Source organism: Poecilia reticulata, chromosome 4, assembly GCF_904066995.2.
Source record: "Poecilia reticulata chromosome 4, P_reticulata-male-v2, whole genome shotgun sequence".
In the NCBI taxonomy this organism is placed as follows: Eukaryota; Metazoa; Chordata; class Actinopteri; order Cyprinodontiformes; family Poeciliidae; genus Poecilia; species Poecilia reticulata.
This window is the reverse complement of record NC_088833.1, coordinates 28,670,576-28,682,587: the sequence shown is the minus strand read 5'-3', so window position 1 is coordinate 28,682,587 and position 12,012 is coordinate 28,670,576. Positions and strand designations below refer to the sequence as shown.

Here is a 12,012-nt window from a genome sequence, read left to right as displayed (position 1 = left end):
AACCGCTCCGAGTGTAGCTCCCTGGACAACCTGGGGCTCAGCTCTGCTGGGGAGTCCATGTCAGTGGGGTACGGGGTCCCGGACTCCTCCTCGCTGCGCCTTCCAGGTTCTGGCATCCAGTCAGAGGCCAGTTCAATGGTCAACTTCCCGGCGTACTCTGTCCGCTCTGAGAGCAGCTCCGCCATGCAGTTCAGTGACCTGGTGGAGCAGCTCGAGCAGCTCAGCTACCCCCCCACCGCCACCGAGGGGTCCGGGAACGGCAGCTCCGACTCGGACTCCGACTGGGGCTCCGACAGCAACCTTCCCCCTGAGCAGGACCTGTTTTATAGCAACCCTCTAACAGGAAGTAGTGGGATAGAGGGCTTCCTGCTCCAATGCCACAACCTGCAGTCACTGGGACTGACAGACCCATCCGAATCCCCACCGATTAAAATGTAAACCTTTACAGCACTTAAGCCTTTAAACTGCTGCGATGCAGTTACAGGAAAAGTTTTTGCTTATAAGAGTAATATAAAGAACAACATATAAATCACCTTTTTTTTATTTTATTTTTAGAAGCAAGTCAATGTAAGCAGAAGAGAATGGACCAGTTTATTTTCCCAGAGGAAGCCATTTATGGCATTTTTTAAACAAAATTACTCTTTTCGAGTGTTTTTTGCTGTAGTCTACATTATGTGGTCTATTTACAAGAAGAATAGAGGGAATCTAGTCTGCTATCTTACATTGTTACTTGTTAAAAGATTTTTTACACATTTTTTACATACAAAAAATAACAATAAAGCAGAAATTAGCTTACTTATAGCTCCACGTCCTTTGCTGAATATAGTCTTTGAAAACTACTTTCCATTCAAACTTTCATTCCATTAGCTGGCATAAATTTGTAGAACTTTACATTAATTTAATATAATTACAATCAATGAAAAAAAAAATCAGCTTTTCTTGTAAGAAACCATTTGTTGGGTTCTTCTCTGAACCTTGAAATAACTACTTTATTCAGTAGCCTTTCTTTATCTTTTACCTGTAATTGAACATCTAGACTCAGGGTAAATTTTTTTAGTGCCTCCTGCATTTAAAAAAAAACAAGGCAAGGCATGCCACAGTGTTTTTAGTTTCACTTCTGTGCATTACTGACCCCTGCTGGCTGAAATGGTGTTTACACCTGCCGTGTTATTTCTCAGCAGCATCACGATTAACCATAGAGCTTCATGTTCAGATAAATAATAGAATGTAAACCTTGTGCTGTTGAGCCATAATGTAAAATGCTAATACCACTTTACATAAGATGAATGTATCATTTTAGAACTCTTAATAGCATTTTGCTACATAATTAATAAAAGCTAGAATGAAGAAGATGTGATGTGACATTAAGATTTTTCATAATGTATAAAGTTTAAGGAAACCCCTTTTGGTACATTAGTCCTGTATTTTTAGAACAAAGTTCTTTAAAAAAAACAAACATTTCTTTTTAACCTCTAGCTTCAAGGATTCTTTACCATATTTAATAGAACAGGTTATTCTCAATTTAACAACCAAATATTCAGGTTATTGACAGGAAGCAGTGTTTTGCACATTAACTAGACATATGTTACTTTTTCTAGAAACATTTGAAGCACAGGTATGCGAGCAAAGGTTTTCAACCACTAAAGGAGTAACATGTTCATGTTTCTCTTATCAGTGTTCTGGACTCTAATCCAGTAACAAAGTCAAATCTGTCTTTGAGTCTGTAATGGCTTAAGAATCTGTTTTGCACAGCTCAAATTAGAGAGACTTGTTTGCAAAGCTCATGTTCCTCCATAGCGACTTACAGTTTTCTTTTTTAGTTTCATCTTTCTGAGCCTCCCTTCCTGCAACCTTCACACCATGGTGCCTTAAAGCACTTCCATGCAGTGTGTCTTTAACTCAGGTGTATGATTTCTGTCTTGTGAAATAATTCCAACCAATCACCTTGTGCTAAATGGGATCCAAAGCTTTAGATAGTTTCTTTAATTCAAACCTCTAATTGCTCATCTGTTCTCATTGTCATTTTGTTGGAGGGCATTTCCAACCTCTGCAGTAAGACGTGTGCTGAGCTCCAAATCTTTTTTTTATTTTATTTTTTATTTTAGCTTTACTAAACTTTGTTCTGACATGATGAAGGGGTTTGTCTTTTTTGGGTGTGTGTTTTTTTTTTTTTCATTTCATTCACTATTTTTGCCATAATATGATATTTTTTTCCCTACTTTAACCCAATTTTACACTGAGCTGATGGTAATAATAACAAGCTAACTACGCTTAGCCACCAAGTAATCATCACTTAATCCTGTGTGTATTTAAGCTTAGTCATCATCAACATGTACTTAATGTTTGTATGTTTTATTCTCAAGAATAAAGGAATCACTTTTGGGTACCATGAATGTCAGACTTAAAATTCTTTTTTTTGCAAATCGGACTGAAGTTAGAGGCACAGCAGGAATTTCTGACTTTCATTTGTTTGCAGTTTTAGACATTTAGAGTTTATTAATCGGTATCACGGAGAAATAATTTGCCTCTTAATTTGGAGACCGAAGTTGCTTCTTTGCTGATGGTGTTCAAACGATGCAAGACAAAACGGATGATCCGGTCGTTTCTCGCAGAAATATCCTGAGTCTTTTGGGCCGTCCCACTTCTGAACAAAGTCCATATTTTATTTTCTGTAGAGGAATGCTTTATGATCCCTCAACAAACTTATACAAACAGTAGTTTTCCCTGTTTTTTATTTGATGCAGCAAACCACATGCAGTTGGGAGGGGGCCTGGGGGTTGGGTTGTATACAAGATTCCTCAACCTAATTCCAGCTGTGTGTGTGTGTGTGTGTGTGTGCGTGCGCGCGCGCACGCACGCGTGTGTGGGTGCGTGTGCGCTTGTTGTTTAGGCAGGCCTCATGCCAAGTCATTCCACATCAACCCCCCCCCCCTCGTCTCACTTTCTGACGAGTCAGATATGCGTTGTCCTCCCCCTCCTCTGTCGGTCCCTGTGGGCCGCTCCACATCCACCATAAACAACCTATTTGCCCTCCAAAGAAGCCACATTCCTGATAAGTTTTCACTTGGGCAATTATTTCCGGGTCGAATAGCGAGTCCCGTGTTTCTTTTTTTTTGTTTTGTTTTGTGTGTGTGTGTGTGTGTTTTTTTTTGTTTTGATTTTTTCCCCTCTCTCGTCAGTCTTCCCTCCACCCCTGCATTTCATAAGTGGAAGAGCAGCTGTGGTGACTCCGCTGTTAGAATGGGATGGGTTGGGTTTTGTCTGCTGAGAAGCTAACAGAAGCAGTGGAGGGAGGAAGGCTTGTTTATCATTTAGCCTTCTTTCTTTTTGTTTTAGTGGGATTTGGAAAACTTATGACCAGGATTTAAAGAGTGTGGGAACCCATACTTACTGCAGTCTCGTTTTCAGCTATTCTTTCATGAGCTGCCAGTGTTTGTGTGTGAGATTAGGCTTGCAATTTGTTTGTAATGTTCAGCTGTGTTTTCACAGAAACAAAGAAAAAGGGAACCGGGTTAAGTGAGGGTTTAGTGTTGCTTATGTGACAAAATACAGTCTAATATATGGGATTAGTTCCTCTGCATGCACAGATTAAGACCCCTCCCCACTTAAGAAAATCATGTTTATGCCTTTCTCGCAACGTTCCCATCACCTGGGACACCTGAAAAATTAAGCCACTCATTTTTTTTTTTTTTCCTTTTTTTAATTTGACTCTCCATCTTCCATTCGTAGATTCAGTAATGGACAATCCTCAGCTCTCGCCCCTCACCTCCAAGGGTCCCCTCAGCCTGTCGCCTTCCTTCCAGATGTCAACCCTCAGCCTGCCCAGCCAGGCCCCGTCTCCGCTGCAGAGCCCCATCCTGAGTGAGGTGGGCAGCACTGCCAGGCTAGAGGAGGAGGAGGAGGGCAGGAGGAAGGTACACTGCTTGCATGCCACCCTTCCAAACCCCCCGCCCCCACCTGCCTCAAAAATTCTAACATTTAAAGCCGATTCACATATAGTGCCCTGTAAAAGTATTCATCCAAAAAAATTATTTTTTGTCTATTTTGATTGGGACCCTTCTCAATTCTAGTCAAATATTTAAATAATCAAGAACTGAAAGAATTTGAAACATGTTTTTTTTTTTTTTTACAAATAAAAATCTCGGAAGTGTGGTGTGCACCTGCGTGAGTTGATGGTTCATTGTTGGTTGCAGCTGCAGGACTTTAGGGAGGCATCTCTGTCAATTTTCTTAGCAAGCAGCCCAACCCAAGACAGATTAGATATTCAGACTATATTCTTGAGTCAACATTGTCCTGTTGATTCAAAATCTGAACTTTGACTAGGCCACTCAAACGCATGAGTGCGTTTGATCTAAACTATTCCATTGTATCCCTGGCTGTATGTTTAGGGTTGTTGCACAGAACAGGTTTTCTAATAGTATCGCCCTGTCTGCCCTCAGCACGATTCTGCCAATTTCGTGTTTCACCCTGTGGATGATGCGTTCAGTGTTTTACATGTAAGCCAAAGAGCTTAAGTTCCCCTCTCTGCATCAATACTCTTGCAAGGCACTATATTCCTCAGGTTTTTATTAAAGGAAGGCATGTTGTTGTTAGAGGATTTGACTTACTCTTTGCACTTCATTTTTTTTGGGATCAGTTTTGTTTGTCTTTTTACAACGAAGCCCCCTTTCTTCCTCCAGCGATATCCCACCGACAAGGCCTACTTCATTGCCAAAGAGATTCTGACCACAGAGCGGACGTACTTGAAAGACCTTGAGGTCATTACCGTGGTGAGTCGGAGAACCAAAAAAAAGACAATAATTTTGTTTTGTAGCAGAGTTAAAGTTTTACATTCGTTCAGTATTGGTATGAATGTCATTATCATGTTGGACTTTTAAGTTTTTAAGTAAATATTTGCTCAATTCTTTATTCAGAAAGAAATGATAACACAACAAATAACTTTTGTCAGTTTTAGAAACAAGAATTAGGTGCATAAATTCAAACCTGTTGTTGATTTTCATCCAAATTGGCACATAATACACACACACACACACACACTAATTTGGATAAATCACAAACTTTCTGTTTCTATCAACAAGGTTTTGGAAAGATATTCAATATCTTTTCATATCAGAACAGAAATGATTCTGATTTGTGTTTGGGATTATTGTACTGTTAAGTAGAGTTTAAGGATTTGTAAAGATTTCTCTTCCTTTCAATATTCTGCCCTCTTTGTGCAAAGCGTCAGCATGACTGGCAGCTAAATAAACCCACAGAATTATGCTGCCACCACTATGCTCAGCAGCTGGTGTGTTCTTCAATTTGAAAACTTTGCCTTGGTTTTTCCCAACATAACTCTGTCAAATAGCTCAAACTTCTACCTAAAGAAAACTTTCTATATTTTATATCTTGTAATAATCACACTCAGACAAATTAGTGTCTAGTATTAATCAAAAGAATTTTTCAAGAATGGTCAACATTTTTAGTGATTTAGTTTTCTTTAAAACATGTTGCATATCTTCAGTGTCTCCTGTGTAATGGCGGGTTGTTTGTCGCAGTGGTTCCGCAGCGCTGTGATCAAAGAGAACGCCATGCCCGAGGGCCTCATGACGCTCCTCTTCTCCAACATCGACCCCATCTACGAGTTCCACCGAGGATTCCTGAAGGAGTTAGACCAGAGGCTGGCTCTCTGGTACGTCTCCATTGCTCCGTTTCTGCAGTTTGTCAGCGACTCCTGCCTGTCGACGCGGTGATGACGATTAAACCTTGCCTTTGTTTGGACAGGGAGGGGCGATCGAACGCTCACGTCAAAGGTGACTACCAGAGGATCGGTGACGTGATGCTGAAGAACATGTGTGCTCTTAAGGTATGGATGCCTTTAGCTTTTAGTGTACCGACTACGGCCCTTCGGATGGTTATAAAACACGTTGTTCCATTAACGATTCTGCCCTAAGGAATTCACCAGCTACCTGCAGAAGCACGACGAGGTGCTGACGGAACTAGAGAAAGCCTCCAAGAGGATAAAGAAGCTGGAGACGGTCTACAAAGAGTTTGAGCTGCAGAAGGTGTGCTACCTGCCGCTGAACACCTTCCTGCTCAAACCCATCCAGCGCCTCATGCACTACAAGCTCATCCTGGAGAGACTCTGCAAGCACTACTCTCCTGCTCACCGTGATTATGAAGACTGTAGGGGTAAATGTTCCACATCTCATCACCCTGTAGAGCACGGATCCATTTAACGAGGCGCTCCGGTTTGAAAGGGAGTACAGCTAATCCGGGTCTTTTTGTCAAAAAGCCTTAAGATACTAAAGAGACTTTAAAATATCATAAAATGTGATTTTTTTAATAGATTTTTTTAATTACTAGTACCTTTTACAGTTCCCATAAAATAAGTACAATAAATAGTTTAAGTGTAAATGTTACTTCTTAAAAACTATTCAGTCTTTTTTTTGTCATTTATTTTTTGGACTTTTTCTTTTTGTATTAAGCAAATAAATTTAACGAGCAAACAAACTGCAATATTAATGGGAGAAAAAAAGAAAAACAATACTTGTAGACCATTAAGATAAAGCGTCCAAACTGGGGGAAAAGCAGCACAACTTTGACTTCAGTGATATTTGTTAAAAACAAGTATTTTCTTAACATTGGATTCAAAGAAAAGGAACTGCAAGTGTATGTGACTGTGAACTGTAAGTAGAATCAATTTGAAAAGGCAGAGTGAAGTTTGGTTTGTGTTTGCACAACGACTCCTTTTCTAGCTCTGCTTTTCTGACAGTGTGAAGCTTTCGTTTCCACAGTCTCAGACCACACTGGAATTGATTTTTAAAAACTTCATTAGTCCTAACAAAAAAAAAAAAAAACATTTGTCAAGTTTAATTTCATGAATGTTGTGTTTAGAAGAACCATCTGACACTGTGTCTGTGAAACGTAATTGTAACTCCTCGGTAGCGCGATACGTGGCTTGTTTTGATGTTCTCCCTCTTCCCTTGCAGAAGCGTTGAAGGAAGTAGCGGAGATAGCCACCCAGCTCCAGAGCAGCCTCATCCGGCTGGAGAACTTCCAGAAGCTGACGGAGCTGCAGAGAGACCTGATTGGGATCGAGAACCTGACGGCTCCAGGCCGGGTGAGTGCACCGACGCCGAGCAGATGGCAGGGGGAGCAGAGACACCATCAGAGACGGAGAGACAAACAAAGATGTCCTCTGTCTGTATTTCTGTTTGCAGGAGTTCATCCGAGAGGGCTGTCTGTACAAACTCACCAAGAAGGGACTGCAGCAGAGAATGTTCTTCCTGGTGGGTCCAGAGCGGACTCCTTCTTCAGCTTGCTAATCAAGCTGACAATCAGTCGTTAATGCTCGGGTTATTTTCTTTTCAGTTCTCAGACATGCTCCTCTACACCAGCAAAGGTGTCACGGCAACCAATCAGTTCAAAGTACATGGACAGCTGCCACTTCACGGCATGATTGTGAGTCTGGAAGACAAAACTCTCTCGGCTTTTTCTGCCTTTATTACCTTCATGCACACACGCACATTTGCCAGTCTGCGGAGGAGCAGTGTCTCCTGATGGCATTTCAGTTAGCACTAGGGTTTTAGGACAGACCTCCAGGACGGAGGAGTGCGGGTCTCCTAACTCTGCATGTTTCTGTTTCACTCCTGGCTGCAGCTCATAGTGCTGGATGCACCGGTAAGTGAGCTCTGCCAGACCAGCCCTGCTTCCCCCATGTAGACTAAATAAAAATAATTTTTAGCAAATTGCTGCAGACACACCAATGTCAAATTCTTTAAGTTTATGCATCAGCTTAAAGGGGCAGTATTATGTAAAATGAACTTTTTTGTGCTTTACATCATGTAATACTATTCCCTCGTCATAAACATGCCTGGAGTGTTGCCTAGATAATTTCCTGCATGTTTGAGAAATCCTTTAATCTCCCACCTGTAACAGCCCTGGGCCTTATGGGCTGGGATGCAGATGTTTTTGTTATCTGCCATTGTGCTCATCCCCTTTACAGGTGCTGCTGATCTGTTAATTTGGAGCACAGAATATTTAAACCTGGCCGTCTCCACCTTCGGGGTCGCCTTTGGCGTCCACTCTGCCTCTTGTCGCTTGTGTTGCTCGGCTGCCAGGCCTCAGCTCTCGTCCTCATGCACATTTGAGTTTGTTTTTGCACCTCAACTCTTTCTTATGCACTCATACAACACATCCAAGCTTTTGCATTACGCCTCTGACACTGACTTCCATAATCCATTGTAGTTTTTGTTAATAAATATTCATTTTCTGCACCTTAACTTCTGCATGGTCTCCCGTATCTGTTATGACCTTGAGCCAGTTGTAACAGCAACCATTCATCTGTGCAAAATGCTTACGTGGAGCTAGCCCTGCAGTTTTTAAGCTGAGCTTCTGCCTCACAGAGCAGCCCTCCCACACGACTCCCCCACTCAGCTCCTTCAGACTAGCCAGCAACAATTAGCAAACACTTGGTGGACCCATGTGTCTTCTGATTTCATTATATGAACTACTTCTCAGAGAAATACTGATAAAAAATGTTAAACTGTTAATAGAGGAGCCATGTTGTGATGACTTCCTCAAGGTGGAGTTTCAGAAATGGCAAGAGTTTTTTTTTTTTTGTTTTTTTTTTTTTTTTAAGAGACAGAGGTCCAATTTTAAGGTGCTAAATTACAAAGTCAAATTTCTTTATAGTCATATTTGATATAATTGGCATTTTTATAATTATGAAGGCATCGTAGTTATACAACTGTGCCATAAAATGGCACTATGTGTCTGGAAAATACATTTTACTGCCCCTTTAAAACAAGCAAAAGTGTCATTGTGTGGGGATTGCTAATTAGAACATGGCAGTGATCCTTACCTTCCTGTTTTTGTGTTTATATATGTAACCTGGGCAGTTTAGATTTTGTTTTTTTTATTTAGTCACTTGATTGATCCTTTTATCTGTTTGAAATGACATCATTGCTTATTACCTGTTTACTACTTTTATGGGTTTATTTGGAGAGTAAATACACAATTAGAGTTACGTCAGCTCATAAAATGATGGGGAAAAGATAATGCTAAGATATTTCGGTTAAATCACAGTAAAATCTAATTTGCAATGAACAGTTTCTAAACCACTGGAACGTTTTAATGATCAGTATTTTAGTTTGAATAGAAATGGAAATAAAAACAAAAGTTGTTTGTGTATTTTCTGCTTCTTCTGATGATTTTAATTGAGGTATAATAAAAGAAGGTAGCCCAACAAAAAAACTTAATACACATACATTACCTCCTGATGATGGATTCTGCTGCTCTGTGTTATAATCAGACTTTTGTCTTGTGTTTCCCCCCTTCCTGTTTTCACTCATGCTAAATCCCTCACAATATTAGAAGCTAGTCACTGCTTGATCCATTTAACTCTTGTTTATTTGTGAATGTTCTCCCACAGGTTGAGGAAAGTGAGAACGAATGGTCAGTGCCGCACTGCTTCACCATTTACTCTGCTCAGAGGACCATCGTCGTGGCTGCCAGGTGAGCCAAGAAGAGCCTGGGGAAAAAAAACACTTCAAAAGTCAACTCGGCATGAGACCTTAATTTATTAAAATGCCACCCGTTTAAAAACAAGAAGTTGGATGAGTAACATTTTTTCTTCAGCTCAAACTAAAGTTCAGAAATGTGATTCTTTACAACCCTGTTCTTGTTTCTGTTATTAATTTGCTATATGATATTAATGCAAAAGAAAAAGTTAGTATTTAGTAAAAGTAGCTCAAACGTTCACAGAACCTGAAGCAGGCAGAAATCAGAACTCTGGGGTTTTAATGCTCAGTTCGTGCTCCAGTGCTGATCTTTTTCCAATGAAGACATGCTGATTAGCTTATTTATTGTATGATGTTAACAACAAGGAACAAGGAAGTTGGCAGGAACCCAAGAGACGATTAAAGGCAACAACTCCGTTGGTGAATTAATCTCTTTACTCATGAAGGCTCAGTTAATCCAGTTTTCTTGTCAGCATTTGTGCACATCACTGAAACCTGATTTATTTTCTTCTTTCTACACTCTGACCCGATCTCTTTGTGTTTTGTTTTTTTGCTTAATAGCCATCTCATGATGTTTGTTTTTGTTTGTTATATCAGCTCTAAGGTGGAGATGGGAAAATGGATTGAGGATCTGAACTTGGCCATAGATCTGGCTAAGAAGTCTCAGGAGAAATCTGGCGTCTTCCTCAGCACCGGCCTCAACAATCACTCCAACAGTAAGGCTTCCCAACACCCTCACCGCCTCCACATCCCCACATAAAGCCGCTTGTTTCTTTTGGATAGGTTTTTTTGTTTTTCCGTCCAGTTATTAAATAGAAAACGCAAGTAAGTCAGAAATAAATCCCCCTCTCCTCCACACAACTTCCTGTTATCCTCCCCTCCTCCCTGCCTCCTTCCTCTTCCTCCTCCTCAGGATCATCTGATGAGGTTTCTCTGGAGCAGGAGTCTGAGGACGACATGAACTCCTCCCGAACTTCCCTCGACAAGCAGGCACATCACCGTGCCAACACAACCATGCATGTGTGCTGGCACCGCAACACCAGTGTGTCTATGTCAGATCACAGCCTGGCCGTGGAGGTACAACCTCCTCCTGGAACGCAGACACACTAAAACACACACTGTGTCACACACACTTCCTCACTGGACCTGTGGAAAGAGCAGCGTCTTCTGTCTGGATCTGAGTCTTTCATCTTTTCTTTAAAGCATTTTAATTGTTTTTATTTTTTTTTCTCTCCTTTCCCCTCTCTGTCTTCCTGGTTCCTCCCTGTATCCTAACAGATGTGTCATCTTCTGCTCCCTTTCATTATCGTGCATGCCAGAAAACATCGTCTGACGAGTTTTCACTCCACAGATCTGGACTTTCCCTAACTCGCATTTCCTGCCGACTTCCTTATCTTAACTAACACACGAAACCTTTTCTTTGCACCCTTTCTTCTCTTTCTCTCACACTTCCAGTCTTCGGCTCCCCGGCCGTGTCGCCGGAGCTTCCTCCTCGCTATCTCCTTGGTCAGGGACAAAGACCAAACACCATCACGCATGTTTGCTGGTACAGAAACCAGAACCTCTCTCTCACTGATTACCTGCGCATGAATCAGGTACCAGAACCAGGAGCTTTAGTGGGACAGTGACCTGGCAAATGTCACACAAAATCAGCTGTGAATATATAGAAAATTAGAAAAGGACGACCTGCAAACTCTTTCAGTAACAATATTGAAAACCTTTCATTTGAAAAAAGAATGTCTATTAGTACCAAAAAGTATTAAGTCAATTAAAATAATAATAATGAGTTTTTTTTTATGTCTATAGTTATGCCACATCCACCAAAGATTAATCTTAGAACAACTCTGAAAAAATATTACTGATTTTTTTTATTGCAGTAAAGACGAAAATGAAAAAACGAATTATTCAATTTGGAAAATAAGGATTTTATTTCTATTTTCTTTTACAAAATCACCACAATTATTGGTACTACTGAAAATCTCAGTAAATTAATTGAAACGGATGTTTTGTAATGTATGCTTCACTGTTTTAGGTTGATCTGTGTTTGGAAGCGTTTAATCTTTTTTCTTTATTACTCTTCAAAATGGGACAAATAAGAGCACATATCATACTAATAGAGCAGATTTTCATAAATCAGTAAATGTCTTAAAGAAAATAGCTAATCACCTGGATATGCCAATATCTACAGTCAGAGCAATAATTGATATGCCCCAAAAGTTGGCACATTGGAGCTCACCAGGTCTCCATAGCGACCGTTAATTTATATTGTTTTATACAAATCTTTATTGAGGGTTCCAGTTTATGGAAGAGGGAGCTGTAGGTTTTTGCATCTGAAAACCCTGGAGACTAGATTATGAAAATGTCTTATATAAATGCTAACATTTCTTATAGAAGTGTTTACAGATATCCTTTACTCTATTTTAGCACATTTTGAATAACTAAGTTCCTGATTTTACACATAGATTATAAAATGAAACCATTCAGTTCATGTGAATTGAAGTTTATTTTC

General features: G+C 40.3%; 1 protein-coding gene across 4 annotated transcripts in view; it reads left to right on the top strand.

Annotated features, from left to right (window-relative positions):
* farp2 (FERM, RhoGEF and pleckstrin domain protein 2) overlaps positions 1-12,012 on the top strand; it is a 37,204-nt gene that overhangs the window by 22,345 nt on the left and 2,847 nt on the right. Inside the window, exons 14-25 of one of the 4 annotated variants that reach the window (XM_008407737.3) lie at positions 3,730-3,914; positions 4,680-4,769; positions 5,538-5,671; positions 5,764-5,845; positions 5,934-6,171; positions 6,972-7,102; positions 7,203-7,271; positions 7,354-7,443; positions 7,642-7,662; positions 9,416-9,498; positions 10,101-10,219; positions 10,959-11,098. In XM_008407737.3, the coding sequence (XP_008405959.2) occupies positions 3,730-3,914; positions 4,680-4,769; positions 5,538-5,671; positions 5,764-5,845; positions 5,934-6,171; positions 6,972-7,102; positions 7,203-7,271; positions 7,354-7,443; positions 7,642-7,662; positions 9,416-9,498; positions 10,101-10,219; positions 10,959-11,098 (1,382 nt within the window). Of the gene's footprint in view, positions 1-3,729; positions 3,915-4,679; positions 4,770-5,537; positions 5,672-5,763; positions 5,846-5,933; positions 6,172-6,971; positions 7,103-7,202; positions 7,272-7,353; positions 7,444-7,641; positions 7,663-9,415; positions 9,499-10,100; positions 10,220-10,416; positions 10,581-10,958; positions 11,099-12,012 lie in introns of all 4 variants that reach the window. The other 3 variants (XM_008407738.3, XM_008407735.2, XM_008407736.3) reach the window with 3 other exon arrangements.